General features: G+C 35.3%; 1 protein-coding gene across 4 annotated transcripts in view; it reads right to left on the bottom strand.

Moving 5' to 3' along the window:
• The window catches only part of POT1 (protection of telomeres 1), an 89,922-nt gene that overhangs the window by 7,329 nt on the left and 60,548 nt on the right, over window positions 1-22,045 (bottom strand). The window contains exons 16-19 of one of the 4 annotated variants that reach the window (XM_045564384.1): window positions 20,110-20,201; window positions 18,889-18,994; window positions 16,839-16,970; window positions 10,893-10,927 (exon numbers count right to left, since the gene is read on the bottom strand). In XM_045564384.1, the coding sequence (XP_045420340.1) occupies window positions 16,858-16,970; window positions 18,889-18,994; window positions 20,110-20,201 (311 nt within the window). In that variant the 3' untranslated portion in view covers window positions 10,893-10,927; window positions 16,839-16,857. Of the gene's footprint in view, window positions 1-10,892; window positions 10,928-15,517; window positions 16,971-18,888; window positions 18,995-20,109; window positions 20,202-22,045 lie in introns of those variants that run through there. The other 3 variants (XM_045564383.1, XM_045564381.1, XM_045564382.1) reach the window with 3 other exon arrangements.

Genomic DNA, 22,045 nt, shown 5'->3' with positions numbered 1-22,045 from the left:
CCATGAACTGTGACATCTTGCTTTTATAAGCAGATGTCTACTTTTACATTGTTTATATGGGTCAGATCCCATAGGGCAAATCCTGTGAAATAGTCTTTAATCTGAAAACATGGTGTTTCAATCAAAAGCCCAAGGTATTTATCAAGCCCTTCCAACTTGGCCTGACTCACATTCCAAATGTTTGTCTTCTCTGTAATGGTACAACAGCTAAAGTCTTTATTAACCCCTTTAAACTTCCAAGCTATTGATTTCCACTGAGCTCGCTGGATTCTCCCTTACACTTACATAGTCACTAAGGAATTGAGGAACGTGTATATTTATATTGTTGTTCTCCCACCTCTATGACTCTTTACTTACTGAGGGGAAATTCTCAGCCACTTAGGCAGCTCCAACTTCTGTCCCTGGGCAACTCAAACCAGAAACAGGCAGTTCTCTGCTTGAGTTCTTGCTGCCCTGTATCACACAAACCAGATGGAAATGCAGGATAAATACAGTTCCCTTATGTCAAGGGTTGAATTCTGACTTTTGGTTATTCTCCAGCATGTTAATTTTTTCTTTCAGATTTTATCATTGTTGTCTTGGGGCGGGTGGGGGAAGAGGGAAGTTAATTGACTATAACCTACTTCACCAGTATCAGATCCAGAACACCAGTTTGTTTGCCTGGTTGGTTTTTAAATAAAGCTTCTCTTTTCTTCATTCATTAAATGTATATTTATTTGTTGAGCACCTTCTATGAGCTGAGTGTTCTTTCAGACTGGGACAGTGCAACAATGAACAAAACAGATAAATTCCCTGTTCTCAAGTAGCTGAAATTCTAGTGTAATAAGGAGAAAGAAAAAATATATGAACATAAAAGGTAATGTCAGGTAGTAATAAGTTCTATGAAATAAATAAAACAGAAGGGGGAAGAGAGTGACAGGGACAGTATCTGCATAGAGTCTTTAGAGAAAAACTCTCTAAAATTGCTATGTAGGCAGAGACCTCAGTGAAGTTGAGGAAGCCATCATGGGGAAATTTGGGGAATAATATTTGTAGTCTGGAGTAACAACAATAAAATAAAAAACCTTGAGAAAGGTGTTTGGCAGGCATGTTCTGGAACTAAGAGGACCAGTGCGTCTGGAGAGGAATAAAGTATGTTAGCTTGGAAAGGCTGCCCTAGCTGGATCATGTAAGCAGGGGTCCCCAAACTGTGGTGAGTTGTATAATTGCTTCATTATACATACAATGTAATAATGATAGAAATAAAGTGCACATTAAAGGTATTGCACTCGAATCATCCTGAAACCATCCCCACTCCCACCCCAATCCGTGGGAAAATTATCTTCCATGAAAACAGTCCCTGGTGCCAAAGAGGTTGGAGACTGCTGAGTAGAGCATTGTACAGAGTGTAGATTTTTAATGAGTGTGATGAGAAGGTAGTTTTGAGCAAGGAAAGGATCATCTTGGCTTTTGTTTGGAGAACAGATGGGAGAGGGCATAATGATTTTCCTCTGGTGATTCTAATTAATAATAGGTTTGGGAGTATGTTTCTGCATGATGCAGAAACTGGAAGCTCCTACCTTATTACCTTGCTATTTCAAGTGTGGTCCAAACTAGCAGCATCAGCCTTCTAAAAGCTTGTTAGAACAGCAGAGTCTCAGGCCCCACCACAGAACTACTGAATCGAAATTTGCTTTATTTCTTCGTGGAATTTTTATTTCCACCTAATAAAACCTACCCATTCAACAACGACCATATCCATCAGAAAATGTCCCCAGATATAAGTGAGTTAGCTTTGTACATTAATAGAATGCTATCCTTTACTCCTAGTTCCTGTATCATCCCCACTTCACCTATATTTTATTTGTCTAGGAAGTCAAAGAGGTGAGTATTTAAGGAAGGCACACTGAACTGTGTCAAATGTTCAGTTTCTCATTGGATTTGCAATTACCTTTCTGAAAATGGTCACAGAAGTTTTGGATTTACGTGTGGGGAGATCGATCTAACTCTTATTTGGTATTATGGTTCTTTCTTCTCTCAGTCTTATAGCCTCCTTCCCCTACCACCCAAAGTACCTCTCTTCATGTGTAAATCAATAACAATTGCTCGTAGTCTTTGCAACAAGCTGTTTTGGCATTGATCACTCATAGCCTTGGAGAAAACTTTCACTCCAGAGAAAAGAACTAGCAATTAGGAGTTTCTGATTTAAGAATTTATTTTAAAATGAATATTAATATGTAACTCACAGAAATAGTAAACTTAAAGCATTTATTTTGAGGAAAGATTCTTTCCTCTAAGTCCTTCCTGTTATAATTAGTGGGTTTTTAAATATAAGGATGATAAGATATTACCTTGTTTTTGTGGGTTTCTTGCTAAAGATTAATGATCCATAGTTATTAAATAACTATAATATTTAAAGGAAAAATGAGTAGTCTTAGTGATTTCAGTTGAAATATAGGAAAAATATTTAGGTAATATATTTCTAAAAAATTTCCTAGCAACTAACAACATATTTACAAACATAGTTTTCTATTCCTCTTTTCCCTTCAAATGTTTAAAAGCATTACTGAAAAAATACATCAAAATCTTTACAATAAAATTAAAAAGGTAGATAATAAAAAAATCATTGAATATCATTTACATCAAAATAATTAAAACCTGTTCTGTAATCTAGAATTATAATGGAATTTAGAAATATTCAAAGAGTACTTAAATTATAAAAATTATAAACTGTAGCAAGCTGATTACCTGACATAGAGGAAAGCCAATCATAAAACTACCTGGTTACTCTACAACTGCATTTGCAAAGAGACAATATAGAAATCCCCAGCTGAACTCACATCCCAATGATCTAATATCCCAAAATCTGCACTCCCTATGACCACTGTTGGTTCACATACATTCCTTGTATGCCCTCACTCCATCACTGTAGCGACTTGGTTCTGCCCCTCTTTCTGAGGTTAACACTCCGAAAATTCCTCTCTCACTTCCCCTGTCCACAGTGCTCTCTCATGGCTTCATTCAGTTAAACAAATACATATTGAGTATCCTTTATGCACTACTACTGTGAAAAGAGCTAAGGATTAAAATGTAGAAAGAGTCCATCATGTAGGCTCCATCCTTAAAAGAGCCTAGTGGGAGATACAGATAGATTGATCAAAAATCTCCATTAAAGAGTATTCTACGTGACATGAACAAACCGGTTACAGAAATGACAGAAAGAAGGAGACATCTGAAATAGTCCTCAAAAGATGAGTGATCATTTGCCAAGACACGAGTGGCATGGTTGATAGGCAAAGTGTACAGCATGTTAAGGGCTAGGAAAGGGTGGCATTGCATGTCTCATTTGGATAAAATGAGAATTTTAGCACAGAGTAGGGTAAATGTGAGGTGGTAAAAGTTACTAGCAAAGATGTTGAAAATGTCTGTGATTATGTTATGAAGTCCCTTATGAATTGTCTTAAGGAGGCTGAGCTCAGAATCTTCCACTGGAAGTCTTTAAGCTTAAGAGGTCTGATCTGACCTATGTCTTCATCTAACAAGGGAATTTCTACAGGATCTTTTTTTTTTTTTTTTGCACTACTTATTGCCACTTACCATACATTGCAGTGCACCATACCTTGTTCCCCAAATAGACTGTAAACTTCTTAAATAGTTAGACTCTTACACCTACTTATATCCTCCAGTGCCTATCACAAAGACACTTCCTCTGTGGTTCTCTGTGACTATTTTTTGATTAATTGGTTAAGATATTCTAATGCACACTTATACGTTGTCATTCTGTCCTGAAAATTTTTCCTTTTCCCTTCTAAATTACCCAAACATTGTTTAGAAGCTTAAAGATATCACCTCTGTATTGAAGAATGTCACTTGATTCAAGGTCTGTGCTTTTGCAAATTGATATGAGGGTCCATGTGAGAGGAATCAAGCAGAACATATTTGAGGCCAACTGATGAAGCACCTGGTATGTAATTGATGTCTCTCCTGGATACTTCCCTGAAGAGCAGGCTTTGCAGGGTATCCTATGCCATTGTTGTTAACAGTTATTGTACTTGCCTTAAAGATGTAGATCTCTTTGAGATTTACATAATTATTCTTGCATAATAGTGCAACAATTGCAGTTTACTGACTTTTGTTTTCTTTGATTTATATTCAACTTTCAAGTTTCCAACTCTTAGCATGGTTTAGCTATTCTCTGTATTTTCACTTTAGCTCAGTAATGCTGTACATTTTACTATGAGGAAAAGAACCACTATGAAGCAAAGAAATAAATAAATGTCTTAAACAGGGAATATTTTTATACTACCAGATGGTCTACAAGTATTCCCTGTAGCTATTGTTAATGTGCATAGTGAAATGACAGTATGTTTTTGCCAAAAATAAGCTATGGAAAACAAAACATTTTCTATGTGTCTTGTTTTGTTCAACCAGATGCAATATTGGGTCAATGAGACAACTGTCATTGATTTAAGCCTCACGGAAGCTCTGGTATCATCACTGCATGCTTCCCTCTTGCTGTCTCACAGAATTAGAACAGTGAGAGAGAGAAAGGGACTGAGAGATACAGAATGAACTGTTCAGTTCAAACCCACCCACACTTCTGGAAACAACTCGAGTTTCACGCCTGAGTGCCTATTCTGGTCATGTTTGCCCTTGTCCTTCTCAGTCCTGTTCTGTATCCACAGGGGCTCACCTTGCAGTCTCCATTTTCCAGGCTCCAAGCACCATCAGATTAGAGGCAGGAGGAGGGGAGAAGCCAAGGTCCTCCACTTTTTGCCCTTGGCGGTAGCTACCACCACTTTCAGGGCCTCAGTTCCTGCCAGAAAAGCCCACTAGGCTCCAGCCTTCATGCAGCAGCTCAGGACCATAGGTTGCCACCACACCTCTAGCTCCTGCTGTCCTTCCACCTACCTGTGGTGGGAGATTTGGGTGAGCCAATCTTTGGATAGCCTCATTGTCCTCTAGTCAGTTTCTCACTTGCTTCATCACTGACATAACCCATTTCCTACATTAAATTCTTTCTTTTAAATACTGAGAATGGTGCTTTTTTGTTTGTTTGTTTGGATCCTAAATAATTGCACCTTGCTCAGGAAGGGTCAGTAACACTGTCTGTTGCTTAGGGGCAATGTGTTTTGGTAACACTGAATTCTATAACTAGATATATGTATATATATAAGATGTATATAAGAGAGAAAACCGTAAGACTGCAAGTATTGTATATAGTGGGTACAATAGATCCAGAGGAAAAATGGGAAGATGATCTACAGATTCAAGCAGGTCAAACATAAATTTTAGGTTCATGGCCAAATGAATTAACTTACTCACTAAAAGAGATTAAAATTACAACAAAGCAGGACAGTTTTTTAAAGATAGTTGCATGATCTTGAATTTGAATTCTTGCATGTTAAACATATGGTTAGTTTACAGGTAATTAAATACAAAGACTCTCCAGAGACAAACCATAGCCTTTTCAGTGAATTAGTGGTGGAATAATTAAACCTGAAATAACTGCACAAACCTTAGTCTGAAGGAAACTGGAACCACTATTACGTAACAGTCATCTCTCCCCTTCTTAAAGGGTTATGTTCTGCTTGCCTAAATGGATTATGAGATCATGTATCATTAATATTTCAGTTTCTTTGTAGAATTGACCTCACAATGTCTTTTATATAGACGCCGCTAAAATAATATGTTTACTATTACATGTTTCAATAAATGAACATGGTCTGCCAGATATGTTTTAAAAGTTTTCACCTAAAATTATTAAAATACCTATAATAGCTTCCAAGTTAACCAAAATCCCAAACTTGACATTTATATACATGCGAGAAGAAAAAAACAAATAGTTTCATAGACCCACTCAAACATACTGATGAAAAATGAAGACAAGGAAGCCTCATTCTTCGTTATCTGTACTTTTAACAAACGTGTGCCCTTCACTGAAATATTAACTATAGGAAGAACCAGTTTTTATTTTTAAATTTCTACTTATAAAAGTAAAGAAAATATTGCACTGTAGATCATCTAACACGTTTTAAAAATCTTTTTCCATTTTATTCGCACTCTCTTTTTTTTTTGTGGGTGTGTCATCCTAGAGGACATAAATATTTAAGTAGTCATATCAAGAACAGTTTTAAGTAGAGAGCAAAATTCATTACAGAGAGAAATCACACAGCCTTATTTTATGGGCCTCCCTTGGGTCTTCAAAAGCAGTGCATGAAAACTTGGCAGAAATGAGTCTAAATGAAGCAAAGAATTCAGAGCACTGAGTGCAAGACAGCCTCGTGGTGGCATCATGAGCTGCTGGCCTGCTCCACTCCGCCCTCGGGGAGTTGGTGTGACACATTTATTTTTAAGACTTTCATCCTAACCTCCAGTATAGAACACATAAAAGGCATACGGAGCCAGACTACATCTTTCTATAGATAGAACTCAGATATCTTAATTACGTACACCTTCAAGGCATTCTGACTCTACCGACGGTCCACATATCCCCTTTTACCTTTCCCACAGCCCTCCACGTTCTCCGAAGTATTATTCAAAAGACTATGGAGAAAACAGAAGCCAGAACTTATTATAGGCCATTTTTGCCTCCTGCTCAGTTAATACCTCCCTGTGGAAATGAAATGTGGAACTCAGACCTACTTAAATTGTGAGTAGGGGGAGAGAAAAGATAAAGGAAAAAACATAAATTATAAACTCAAAACATTATCTAGTCTCATGGATATTTAAGAAAGCCCATCATTTTGGGCTAATTAAATTTTATCCTGCCAATTTACTGAGTTGTTTTGATTACTTCTAATAGCTTCTCAGTTAACACTTGGGTTTTTTAACATCATAGAATTGTTTGTGAATATTTTAATTTTGTATGTTCTTTCCTTATATTTATACTACTGAATCTGATTCAAAACTAATGCATTGGTTATATCCTGTGGAATTTTAAGTAGCTATAGAATCATTTTGCATTGTATTTTTACTAGAAATAAATGTCTCCTATAATTCTCTATTAATTGTGATGTCGATTACAGTTATGAAAGATACTTTTTATCATCAGAGAGCAACAGAAAGGAACGGAAAGTTTAGTTTCAGATAAAACATGCAGGTTTTTTGTAAGTTTGTTTTTGTGTATGATAGTGGGAAAAATCTAATAAGCTGAGAAAGTTGTAGTCTTACCTCATGTCATATACTAAAATAGATTCTAGGCAGATCAAAGATTTAAAGAAAGAATTAGACTATAAAAGCATTCAAATAAAATTATGAAAGAAATATGTTTTTCTTAGAGGCCTAATAATAATATATAATAACCAGAAAGTATAAAATAAATTGATAAATTTAACTTTATAATTACAAAGTTATTTTTCATGATAAACAAAATGAAACCCCTAAGCAAAGTAAAACTGCCAAATGACGAAAAGGAAAGAATGGATGAGGTTTAGCCACATTTTTAGTAACAGAAATGTTCTAAAAGTGGGCAAAATACATAATGACAAATGCACTTGAAAAGAATTTGAGCCTCACAATAAATCAGATACAAATACAAATAAGCTTCTTATAAATCACGAAATTTTGTAATATGACATTTGAATCCTAGTATTGCCACTTACTAGTCATGCAAAGTTGCTTAATATTTCTGAGCTTCAGTTTTTTCATTTGATAAATCCATCTAGTCACACAGAGATCCAGGCTCCTCCATTCACCCCATATGCCAGCGTGATATCCATAATAAAGTGTTACTTGCCTCATGGCTGTTATGTGGATTAAATTAATTATTATATGTAAAATATTTGGCACAATGCCTAGCACATAAGCAGTCAATTAATGGCAGATAACCAAAAAGTTTAAAACTGTAAATTGGTTAGGAATGGATTCAGCTGGAAATAACAGAAAACAGAAGTAGAGGTTTAAGCAAGGAGGGCTTCATTTTTCATACAGAACAAAAAGCCCAGAAGTGGAAAGTTAGTTCAGCTTCTCATAGATGTTATTGGGGACTCAGGTTCTTTTTAAACACTGTACTCCATTATCTTCGGGTGAAGATTTCTGTATGCATACTTACTGCCTCACAATTGTAAAGTGATGCTGTGTGTTTAATCATCAACGTCTATGTTCAAGGCAGGAACAAGGAGGAAGGAACAAAAGGTATGAAGGTTAGAGCTGGGTGCCAGTTTAATCTCTCTCTTTTTATCAGGAAAGCAAACTTCTTAGATAACAAACTTCTATCTCTGACCCAGAAATGTATCACATGGTCATCACTAGCTGAAATGCCTCTGGGGAGCAAGGGCTCGTGGATGGGTATTGGACTAGCCAACCAACAGTGTTTGCCACAAATAGGAAAAATGAAAAAAGAGTGATATTTTTGTATTTGTGAGATAAGTAAAGTGCAGAACACTCCCTTGTACCACATATATGCATCTTCCTCTGATTTAGAATAATTTTGAGAAAACTGTGAAAAAATTGTACATGTTCTCAATTGATTTCTTTACTAAAGTTTCTGTGTTACAAATAACCACTTCAAGGACAAAGACCTAAAGAATTTCGCACCTAAACACTGAATAAGAATTGGAAAAGATGATACCATGCAGTTTCTCACACTGAATTTTAATCTGATTCATTTTAATCAAATAATCTCTCCTGTCTAACAAAAGGTCATGAAAGAAGAGAATGACATGCTGAAGATAAGCAGAGCTTCAAAATAAATCCATTAAGGGAGTTGAGAGATGTCTCATCAATTGTCATGTGTGGTGAGAAATACATAAAGCATGTTTGAAAACACAATGAACAGCTATCAAACTAAATTAGACTATCTCTGCCTTTGCTTATTAAAATAAAATCTGTGTTAAACAAATCAACCCTCTTAACACAGGTTTTTTTCTTCCCTTAAGGATAATACACATCTATAAAATATTTATTTTGCTGCTTTGTGCTACTATAGGAGAAAAAGGAAGTCTGGTATTTAAAACAAAACTGCAGATAATCTTTGTTATTTCGGTTTAAATTGTGGAGGAAATTTAAAGGCCAAATGCATTTGCACTTGAAAAAAGAAAATAAAGATTTCTGAAATCTTGAGAACTTTCTGCTGACTTTTATGAAAATGCTTTACACTAATTTTATAAAATGCAATGTCTTGATCCTTCACAGAACCTAGTAAACTTTCCAAAGGCTTTAATTCTTATGAAAGTTCAATACAAAAGACAGGTGGTTAATAATGCTTCAAAAGAGGAAAAATATCTTTACTCCTAAGCTTAAAAAAAATGCAGCCCAAGGACGTGGAGTCATTTGTAGTAGATCACAGGGTAAGTTAATGCCAGAGTGGGATGGGGTACAGTGGTATTTTATATACTCAGGGTGATCTTTCTGATAAAGTCACTTTGGTACAGAGGATGTCAGGGAGTGAACCATGGAAACTGCAACAGCTCAACAGTGTCTAGACTAAAGTAACAACATCAAGCACAAAGGCCCTGTAGGAAGAGTTTGCTTGCTATGTTGGAAAAATAAGGAGACCAATGTTTGGAGAGCAGCAGAAGAGAAAAGTGATAGAAGATATCAGAGTGATAATAAGGAACTGCATCACTTACCATGGATGGTGAAGGCCATGGTAATCTTTCTCTGTGAGATTAGAAAACATGGAAAATGACACTATCTGCCTCATGTTTGAACAGATTCGCCTGACTGCTGCTGATGTAATGTGTGGGAAAATTATGAGACAGGAAGACCAGTTGGGGATTATGGGTGTAGTCTAGGCAAGAGAAGATGGTAGCCTGACCAGCATGGTAGTAGAGGAAGTGGTAAGAGGTAGTCAAATTATGGACATATTTTAAAGAGTAAGCCATAATGATTTTTCTAATGGATGTGGGGTAAAAAAAAAAAAAAAAAAAAAGGAAAGAATCAAGGATGAGTAGATGTAATGTTCTGGCATTTAGAACTCAGTAAATTTGATGTAGATAAAATACTCCTCCAGTGTCAATCATTGTTAGTGTCCCCATTTCGCAGGTGCAGATTAAAGGGACGGGGAGGGCCAGGCCACTCCGGTCCTGGCCTTGGATGGGGCTGGTGACCTTCCCTGAGGCGCTCATTTGTGTGTCTTGGACTTAGGGGATGTGGCTTTGCTTCCACCAGTCGATGGAAGCAACGGTCGATGGAGGCAGACGGGCAACTGGGCACACGTGTGAAGCTTGTTTGACTTACGACTAAAGCAACATCCATGGAGCACTGAAGATGAAAAACTGAAGCACACATCTTCCAAATGATTAATTAAAACCCACATTCTTCCTTACATGAAACATTAAATACAATGTTTATTTCATTACTCACATCTAGAAAAGGAAAAGGTAAAAGAGCTAATTTTCTCAGTGACATTTGTTATCAGAGGGGAATAGATTTTTTTAATGCCACAAAAATAGTAATGACTTTTTTCCCTGTGGTAATTAGTGCTTGTAACAATTTTTAAATATGCAGATATTTGAGACTCTTTACATCACTCATTAAAACAAAACAAAAAAGTGCCTCTCTTAAGAGCTAAAAGGTGGATAGTTAGTGGAAACTTCCCCTACTCTATTTCTTCCATCTTCAGAACTTATCACCTATCATTCTGGATCAAGTTTCTGTATTTTTAGTTAACTGATATCAATTACATAAATCTTTCTGTTTAGGGTGTTTAGTATAAAAATTCACCTTGTTGGGCTGGGCACAGTGGCTCACACCTGTAATCCCAGCCCTCTGGGAGACCAAGGTAAGAGGATCAGTTGAGGCCAGGAGTTTGAGACTAGCCTGGGCAATATAGCAAGATCTCGTGTGAACAAAAAGTAAAATAAAATTAGCTGGGCGTCTGGCATATGCCTGTAGTCCCAGCTATTAGGAAGGCTGAGGTGGAGGATGTCTTGAGCTCAGGAGTTCAAGGCTGCAATGAGCTGTGATCGTGCCACTGCACTCCAGCCTGGACAACAGCGAGACCCTGTCTCAAGAATAAAAAAAGAAAAAAATGACCTTGTTATTCTTAATACTGAGACAAATAAAAGGTTTGTATCTCCTAATAGCACAATGTAATAACTTTTGTTATTCAGTAAGAGCAATGTAACCTGTTGCATTTTCATGTATAAATTTTGTTCAAAACCTGTAGCATCCCTCAAATTGGGGATTTTGAATTGTTTTAACATTCTTCTCTCTTTGGTTCTCATTTTCCTGTCCTGTTTCTAAAGGTGTGTCCCATGTTTGTTTTTTATTATAAATCACATCAAATCCTTTTTGGATACAGACACTGTATGAATAATAAATGAATGTAAATATATGAGTTGACTTTTAAATATCAATTTTGTACTTAGTATTTTTTTATCTTAACCTCCATTTAAACTTCGATTATTGTGCAGAAATATTATGATTCCAAAATTTAAAGACACATTTAATTATTCTAGAACCTTATCTAATTAGGAATAAGCACATGGATTTCCTATTAAAACCAAACTGCAACCATGCCTATCTATTGCAAGCTATGTTTTCACTTTACTCCCCAGGCTAATAATTTTTTTTTTTTTTTTTTTTTTGAGACAGAGTCTCACTCTGTTGCCCAGGCTAGAGTGCCGTGGTGTCAGCCAAGCTCACAGCAACCTCAAACTCCTGGGCTTAAGTGATCCTACTGCCTCAGCCTCCCCAGTAGCTGGGACTACAGGCATGCGCCACCATGCCCGGCTAATTTTTTCTATATATATTTTTAGTTGTCCAGATAATTTCTTTCTATTTTTAGTAGAGACGGGGTCTCGCTCAGGCTGGTCTCGAACTCCCGACCTCGAGCAATCCACCCGCCTCGGCCTCCCAGAGGGCTAGGATTACAGGCAATAATTTTGATTTTTAAAATGTCTTACCTTCCCTGTAGTGCTGAGAGACTTGTTATTAATTATTTATGTATGTATTAACTGTTTTGGAAGCCTTGGACAGAAAGTCACTTGTGAAGTAGCTAAACTTGGCAAAAAGTTTTAAATTCTAGGACTTTGCCTTCTAATGGAGGATGAAAGTCTGCTGAGAAATAGTTTTTATGCAGCAAAAATTGGCTTTTATCTGGGAGTTCCTATTTCAAAGAATGGAAAAATCATTTTGAAGGCATACAAAAAAAAGAAGCTTCAGGCTAATATATAAAAAGGTACTTGTTTAGAAACTGCAACAATATTTGATTAATACTGTTGGAAGGTTAAAACTTTTAATAGACACATGATCCAAGTCTTCAAAATACTGTGAACGAATAAATATAATTAAAGAAAAGTTTAAACAAACTGAAAATGGTTTCTTTGGTAGTTGTGGACTACACCGTTGGGTAAATTTCAAGATAGTATCCAAAAATGCAAACTCAAAGCAGAGAATAAAAGCAAGCATACACACAAACACAGACAATGTCAATGTGACTTTGTGGCTTAAATTTCAAGGTGAAAAACCCCAGAAATTCATTAAGATGTTGCTATAGTCTAAATATAGCAAAGAAGTCTCTGAAATCCATGTTTCACCGATTGGCACATTTGAAGGAGCGCTCCTATGTACACTGATACATTATCCTTATAATTGATGCCTCACACTTCTCAACCCATCAAATGCAGTCTTGAATGGAAAGGACGTTTATCTTCATGTAAGATGATCATCACTTTGAAACCTTAACTGATCTCAAATTTCCTAATAGCTTAAAATCACAATACTGCAGGAAAAAAAATAATACACAGCATTACTGATTTCCTGACCACAATATGATCTCACATGTATGAATGCACTAGTGAGTTCCTGCTTAGCGAGTTTTGATACTATTTCAAAGTACTAGAGGGAAAAAACACATCATTATGCCCAGATTTTACTAGCTGACTAGACCTCTTTTTCCTAAAATGGGTAGAAGACTTTGATACTATCCAGAGACCCTGTGCAGCCAGCAGAGGAAGAAATGTTTTCATTTTCTCTAAAATAATGTCCTAGAACTTTAGTGTGACTCATCATAGGCTTCACAGAGCCTAAATCTCCTAAAGAAAAGCATCACAGAAAGCATTCTCCTTTTTTGCATTGATATTCTTTTCACAATGAATTTTTCAAAGCATGGAAGAGTATTTTAAGAGAACTGTGTCATGGCACAATCCTAATCTGTATTAGGAAGTCTGGACAGGCAGGTCTCCAAAATTCTGATCGCCTGAAAACCTCCAGGAGATATAATGAAACCAGGTTCCAGGGTCTCTAGATTTATTTAAAAAGGAAATAACACCAGACAAAATACAGACTAAAATAATAAGAAATAATAACATAATATTATGAATAACTATAAGGTAATAATAAGGTGACAAAACAGATAATAAGGACATATTCTTATAAAAATATAAAATTCCAAAATTGCCATAGTAAGAAATAAAATGCTTAAACACAAAAAACCACAACAGAAATAGAAAGTGAAATAATCAGAGAATTACCCTCTGAAAAGTTACCTATACTGAGTAATGACAAGCAATGAGTTTCTCCCTCTATATTTATTGACATGTAAAAAATAAAGTTCACTATATAAAGTGACAAAAGTTGCATAACTATATAATATTACGCTATTTAAAAAATGTATAAATACATATACTCACATGTTCTTAGGGAAAACTGTCTGGAAAATCACAAACCAAACTATTAAAAGTGGTTTCTTCCTGAGTACTAATTAGGGCAGGGATTAGTTCAACTTTACATATCCTACATGGTTTCAAATTCTTACTAGTATATATTACTTTTATTAATAAAAAGTCTGGATAAAAACAAAACATGATGAAATGTAACATCAGAATTTAAAACAACATTGAAAATTATCAGAAGAATTTAGCTTTTTTTTCCCTCAGATACCAAGGAAAGTTCCCAAAAACTACAGAAGAAAATTGGCTAGATTGCAAGTCAGAAGTAGTAACAAATTCATGTTTTAGTTTCTGAAACAGGACTTCACAGTCAGCTGGGAAGTGGGCAGGGAAAAGACTTTGGGTCATTCCTGTGACCTGCAAGTAGCTAAGGCACAGGATCTACACTAATTAGAAACCTGGGCAGCCAGAGCCCCGTTGTGTGAAGACAGCTTTCTTAGCTAGACAGAGATGCATTCAGCTTCTAGTCCACCAACACCAGTGTTTCTACACTCATTTAGAAACAGCTCCCAAGGTGCAGTATAACCAGAGGTAAAAAGAAAATAGGAGTGATACACTGCCTTGGCATGTATAGTTCCCTCAGATAAAGCAGTCTAATTGAAGGCGGCCACACAAAGAGCTTGTGAGCAGTGCATTTTTCAGTACTGCATCTAGAAAAAGAATAATCAGCTGCCTCCGATATTCTAAGGTGTGCATTCTCTTCCTCACACAGAACAATGCAGGGATAAGAGACAATCCAGTAATGTCTAAAAAAATGGATGCTGCAGAAACTGGAAATTGAGGCAGAGCCTGTACACAAACCATTCTCTTAAATTTATGGAATTTTAACTCTGACAAGAAGATTCTACCAATATTCACATAAAGGGGACAAGGATCAAATTTAGGCACAATGAAATACCATCATGGTTCTCCAGAAATGAAATTCTATAATAACAATCTGGGTTCCTGATTAGGGTAAGGCATATATATTGCCACTGGATAAATACTAGGTGTTGATGGAACAATTCTTGTTCAAAATTGAAAAGTTAAAAAAAAAAAGGTTAGGAAAGTTAAGGAAAAACCTTCACAACAAACTAAAAGAAATCACGACAATGTGGAGGTTTATTTAAAACAAAAAATAAAAGAGAAATGATCTATCATCATGAAGATTCATGGGAAGAGTTTTCATTTGTAAACTTGGAGATTCCACAGGTTCACATCGTGAACCCACAGTGCTTTTTGACTCCTGCTCTTCTAGACTGAGTACTTCCCAAAGGCAGAAAAAATACGTATCTCACCTTTGTATCCCTACCACATCACAGATACTGAAACACATCTGTTCAACTGTAGGGTTTTAAAACTTTTCCCTGAAAATGTTTTGAACCCAGAGTTTACATTCCTACAATAAAAGCATCAGTCTCTTTCACTGGCTCAAACAAATTGGTAAGTTAACAATGGAGGAGATTGGTAGTTAGGTGTAGAGATGTGCTAATGTATCCAGGAACTAGAATTTAAGGTTACTACGTGTAGAGGAAATCAGTTATCCATCCAATCCTTTGTGCCAATGAGGTGTTAAAAGCCTTTTGATTGTGCAGTAAAACACAATGACTCCTTTTACAATCAATCTATTTCCAGTGTTACTTCAGATATTTAACACAGAACTCATGTGCAGAAAATTCCATGCTAACTTGTTCCAGAATCATGGAGTGGTTAATAGTACAGGCTCTGGATAGAGATTACCTGAATTTAAGTACTGACCTAGTGTGAAATTACAGCATGAGCAATATAGTGAGACCCAGTATCTACAAACAAACAAACAAAAAAAAACACCCCTGAAATACTAAGCAGGCTTGGTGGTGCGAACCTGTGAACCTGTAATCCCAGCTTCTCAGGAGGCTGAGGCTGGAGGATCGCTTGAGTCCAGGAGTCTGAGGTTGCAGTGAGCTGTGACATCACAGCACTCTAGCCCTGGCAACAGAGACCCTCTCTCAAAAAACCCCACAAAACTATGTGAAATTAGTCAAATCAGCTTATCAATAAAGCCTTAGTTTTCTTATCAGGAAAACTGGCTGTTGTAAGGTTCAAATATATGTTAAGTACTTTACACAATACCTGCTTTGAAATTCTTTGCCTCCTATCATTTCTTAGCTCAACATAGGGCAAATAAAAGAAACAATTGAAATATGTGAATTTATTTTATTCTTCACTAATATTGAACTAGGCAGATCTATATGTCTGAGACTTCAGCAAATAACATACACAAATTTGTACATACAAATACATAGACATATTTGTAGGAAATTAAATAGTCATGATTTTAAATTTGGCAAACACTGTCAGGTAAAAAGTAGACTATTATACTGATTTAACATCTCACTCAATTAGTGAAAACTAGTAATATAGGTGTATTTTACATGAGACTACGAAAAAGGGTCACTAACATTATAAATAAGTCATTAAGTTTGTAAATCTGACCACTCTATTAGCCTGAGGTGGAATGGAATAACTTCTAATACCACGGAGGGAAACAAACAAAACATCCAATTTAGGTCTAAAGACATGGATTTATCCTAAAATGCTCAATATCAGCACTCAAACAACGCAATTTTGCCACTTCTACTTATAGCAAATCACTTTTAGTACCCTGTAGCTCACTAAGAGAAACACTTCTCTAAAAAGTGCTGTTTAAGCAGATCCCTCTGTATAAAAATCAAACCAAACCAAACCAAACCAAACCAGTAGCTGTCATTTACCTTGTACCCAGTAAAAGACAAGAAATTTAAGGTAAAGATATTTTCTAATCCCATAGCCATGCTAAAATTATCAACACTGCTGATATTAAAAAACCAGGGCAGGAAAAGAAGCCCAACTAGGGATGGTGAATGACAGAGAAATCAGTGGCTGATACATAAAAAAAACAGTAGGAAAAATGATTTTAGTGCAAGGAAACAAAATACCTTCTCTAAAGGGAATACAAAGAGTAAATGAAAACACTATTATTTATTGAATGTCTCTTTTTCTTTTATATACCCGGAAGCCATCCTCATGCTGGATATCTGGAGAAACAGGAACATTATTAACATATTCACAAGAAGATAACACGATGTCTATTTATCAAAAACAAAACAAAACAAAAAAAACACTAAAATAGTGGTTAAAATGGAAATGTGGATGGTATTTCAAAAACAACTAAATTTCTTACATGTTTTATAACAATCTCATGAAAAGTAACATTTTCTAAAATTACAATATTTTACGTACGTTAAGTTGAATGGCAATATTAGATAAGATCTTCTGCAACTGTGGTGTCAAAAATCTGATAGCAAATTTGCTGCTCTATTCCATTTATGACATTATATGACCTGATGAAGCATTCCAACCACGGATATGAATCTGCAAATAAAAAAGAAAATGGTATCTAACCATTAAAACTAAATAACTCTAAATATATATATCTCTCAGCATAACGCTGAGCTAGAAAAATTAACATTTAATTTAAGGCCGGGCGCGGTGGCTCACGCCTGTAATCCTAGCACTCTGGGAGGCCGAGGCGGGTGGATTACTCGAGGTCAGGAGTTGGAGACCAGGCTGAGCAAGAGCGAGACCCCGTCTCTACTAAAAATAGAAAGAAATTATCTGGCCAACTAAAATATATATATAAAAAAAAAAATTAGCCGGGCATGGTGGCGCATGCCTATAGTCCCAGCTACTCGGGAGGCTGAGGCAGTAGGATCGCTTAAGCCCAGGAGTTTGAGGTTGCTGTGAGCTAGGCTGACGCCACGGCACTCACTCTAGCCAGGGCAACAAAGTGACACTCTGTCTCAAAAAAAAAAAAACAAAAAAAAAAACATTTAATTTAGCTTGAAAAGTAAATAAATGCCCTTACCAAATTTAACAGTAGTAAATACACATTCCAAATACACATTGTATTCATGTTATTGTTCTGCAGCAATTGTGACTAGTTTGAATTTTTTTCCCAACAACAGATAAAAGTGATCATACCTGGAGTCTTCAAAATGTTTGATAGCAAAGGTAGTGAGCTATCTCACCCCCAATTTTTATTCCTTTTTTTCCTGCTGAATGCTACTGATCTCCCTAGGTTTTCTACTTGAATGACTGGAAAGAAAGGAACCTGGACTTAAAATGAGCCCAGGCCCTGACCTGAGTCCAGCTAAAACTCAGATCAAGTAGCAGGTATAGAGCCCAGGCAGTGCTGGCAGCCACAGATGCCATTGCCAAGCTTTAGTTATGAATGGAGTCAATCTATTTATAACTTTTAGAAAAGGCTCTTATGTTTCTTCAAGTTCGAGTCTCAAAGGCATTTAATATAGCATCTGATGTTGGCAAAGGTGAAACAAGACAGACACTCTCTTACACTGCTGGTAGAACGATAAACAAGTAAAATATTTTTGAAAAGCAATCTGGAAGTATATACCAAAAGTCTATGAGGCCCATGCTTTTTGATATGAAGTTATAATTTCAGAAATCTATCCCAAAGAATCCAACAGCCAACCCAAATGAAAACTGACAACAAACAAAGGTATTAAAGTTAAGATTTGTTATATATGAACGAGAACTCCTATCATTCTGGAACTGTTATAAAATATAAAGATTGACAGGGGAAAGTAAAGTCTGATCAAAATAGCTTATAAAAGTTAAACCAACAACAGCTAAATCTGCAGCTGGGAAAATTTCTTACTGATAAAAAATTATTAGAAGAATCAAATTATTGGAATATGATTTAGATCTGTAATTTCAACATAAATAGAAATAATGGCCACAGAAGGAAAACTTAGTGGCAGCAGGTATAATCAGTACAATTTGACCTCAAGAAGATCTAGTTGATTAATCAAATGTCTATAAAGAAAACTATTAAGGCTCATAAAAAATTTGTGAAACAAAATCTTGTAAAATCTTAACACGCAACAGAAAATTCTCCATTGATTAAACTGGATAATTGAAGTCTGTTATAGGAAATGTTTCTTGCCAATATTTCATCTCTTTTGGTCTAATTTCAACTAAAGTTTGTATGTATAAAATACAGCATCAAATGTGCCTGTATCAAAACTGCTTCCCCTCTCTATATTTCAAAATATTTTAAAAGCTTTTCATTGTAGGAATTATGATTCATACCTATTTTATCCCAGCCACTGACTTTATTAAAAGGTGGACCATATAGTAATCACTCACTACTTAGTAATTCATCTGGATTCATACCTTTTAGACTTCTAGAAGTCCACAGATTAGATATATGCTAGGTGCTATTTCAAGTAAAAGAAAAGGGTGGTATTGTTATAATATTATCACCTACCAATTTTTATTCTTGAAGGACAAATCATATCCATGATCATAGCCATACTTTTCTGAAGGTCATCATCCACTAGGATTTCTGATGCTGGAATCTGGAAGAATTTGTCCTTTAAAAAAATCATATGATAGAAAAAGGAAATGAAATTTATTTCTTAAAAAGTGATAATTAATATAAAATTATGTAAATATTATCTAATTAAAAATAATCTAGACTATTTCACTCTATCAAGATCATAGAATTCATAAACTAGAGTGCTGGTCTAAACTCTACAATCTGATTTACTACTTTAATCTTAAAATAGCTTTGAGATACATATAATCAAGTAAAATTACTTTGACTTAATGATGATTAAAAAACAGGATGACTATTCTCTTTGTGTAGAGGAAAACAAATCTTATGTTAAGTTTAAAAAACATAACCTACAGTATATATTTATTTATTTATTTATTTATTTATTTTCTCCCCTACTATATTATGAATTTCAGGAAGGAAGGAATTTGGCTTGCTTTGCTTAGTCTCATATCCCCTGTAGAACAGAACAGAGCCTGGTGCATAGCAGGTATTCAAGAAACATTGCTGCAGGGAAAGTAAACCAGTCCACAACTGTGTGGAGAGAGGACAATTATAAGCTTCATATTTGGAACTTTCCTGGACTCTGCTCTATGTCCTTCTTTCTTTGGCTGATTTTAATTCATATCCTTTAGTGGTAAAAAGTCTAATTATGAGTATAATAGTTTTCAGTGAGTGCTGTGAGTCTTTCTTCTGAGTTATCAAAACTAAGGGTGGCCTTTGGGACTTCCAAACTTGCAACTGGTGTCAGAAGTGGTCTTGTGAACTGCCTCATATCTTCACACAATACCTATCTCCCTAACAAAGTAACTTCATTTCCTCTAATATGAAATGTAAATGTTTTAAAAAGTATGGTGAAATGCTGACTATAAATAATGCCTACATAAAGTGGCCATACCTCTCCATCATATGGAGAATGACCGTCCCCCTTCAAATCTCTGTTCCTCAATTTTTCACTATTCATATATTAAGATTTACAGCATTAAATCAAAAAAAGAGGTATACAATTTAAGATTTATGTGCTTGCATTTATTTATACTTTTAAGTTGCCTTAAATCCTTTTAGAAATAAAGTAGGTATGAATAAATGTATTAAAATTTAAATAAATATTATTTTTTAGTTACAAATATCTTTACTACCTCTGTTACTTACAGAATCCAGGAGATATGCTTCTAATACTCCTGTTCCATCATCAAGAGTAAATGTCATAACAAACACATATTGGAGGGGTACAATACCCAGAACTAGTGAAAGGAAAAAAAGATCAAATATATGAGCCTCCGATTTCTTATTATCAAGGCAAAGTTAAACTTGTTTCCATGACAGTATATACCCGTATATTTTATTTACTAAAATAGTTCAAGAGGTAAAGAAAAACCTGACACTATCTTCAGGTAGATAGTGTCAGAATTGAACTGGAGGACATCCAGTGGATGTCCACTGCAGAACTGCTTGCTTTCTTGGAATGTGGAGGAAAATCCCTGACACATTTGGTTACAGATGTCTTCTGTATTGATTGCTATGGTGTGACAGTAGAAAAAAAACAGTTTTGTATTTTTACCTTCACAGATATTCAACCTATATTAAGCTCATTTAGCATGTCCATTTTGGAACAAATCATTATACCTACATAGGGAAAATGTCTCATGATATTATAAGTAACTCTTTTTGATTAAATATTAATATAATGTATCTTTCAAATGAGTTGATGCCTTGATAGAAACCATAAAAAGTAATTCATGAAATGCAACTCATTGCATGTTAGTCTTATGGAAGATAAAACTGAAATACCAGAATGTTCTAAAAAATAGCATGCAATTAAATTAATTTTTTAATATGCCTCTCCCTGGTTTATAATATAAGCATAAAGGACATCTAATTTTTTAAGAGATATCATCTGGTTGAATGAATAAAAATATCAGAATCTGGGATTTCATAATTTGGTAAGATGAGGAAGAAAACAGAAATTAGAGATACTAAATCACATGGGAATTCATAGGTTAGATGAATATCTTTGTGTTTGTAAATGGAAGACCCTGTATGTTTATAGAATGTTACATTAGCTTCCATCTGTAGAATATTTAAAAACAGTAAGCCTAATTAAGGGGGAAAGTAAGAAGACTAAATTAGGACACACAGACATGAATTAGGGCACATAAGAGATACTGTTAATACAGAGGAACTGATTTTTAGGTTTCAAAAGGTCTCAGTAAGTTAAAACTGTGAACTAAAACCAAGAGGGATGAACTTAAAACCTACCTTGAGTGACCACACACAAAAAATTACATTAAGAATAGGATAAGGAAATCAAGCTTGATATCAAGAAGTTTATAAGAAAGTAATCTAGGATTGCACCAGACCACATACAAAACATGGAAACAGCAGTAGCACACAATTGAATTAAAAAAGAAGGAAAATACAACCCCGTATACAAGTAAATATTTAGACAATGAAATTTCAGGCTAGCAGAATCTGACTGTCCAGTTTTAGGGAAATAATAATGTTCCCTATATTCTGAATTGGCCAAACTATATCTGCAGCACCATGTCTAGCTTGAATGCCTAACTTTGAGAAGAGCATTGGTAAAGCGGAATGTTTACAGAGGAGAAGAAACAAAATAGTAAGGAATGTGGGAAAGTAGCAAAGGAAGTAAGGATGTCTACTTAAAGTAAGGAAGGCCTGACAGGTATCTTCAAATGCACAACATCTTTTTATCTTATAGAAAGGAAATGGGTATACTGTAAATAATTTTAGTAGACAGAACTTGGCCCATGTTAAAGTTAAAGGTAGGTAGATTTTTGCTTCAATATTAAGAAATGCTTAAAAATTAAGAAGACATGCTGCCTTGCGTGTAATGAGTACCCTGTCACTGAAAGAGTTTTAAACAAAGGCTGCATAATCACAGTTAAGAATGTGATATAAAGATTCTTGTTGTTCCAGCTAAAGACTTGTGTTGGGTGAAAAGTTTTAGCAGTTATTTCTAAAACCCTTTTCCATCCCAAGATACTTTGAGCTGAAAAGATTTTTCAGAACCAGTATTTATGATCAATGACTAACACGAAAAATTATAAATATTAAAATATGCATT

This window comes from Lemur catta, chromosome 11 (assembly GCF_020740605.2).
Source record: "Lemur catta isolate mLemCat1 chromosome 11, mLemCat1.pri, whole genome shotgun sequence".
Classification (NCBI taxonomy): Eukaryota; Metazoa; Chordata; class Mammalia; order Primates; family Lemuridae; genus Lemur; species Lemur catta.
The sequence above is the reverse complement of the archived record's forward strand: the minus strand, read 5'-3'. Positions and strand labels throughout refer to the sequence as shown.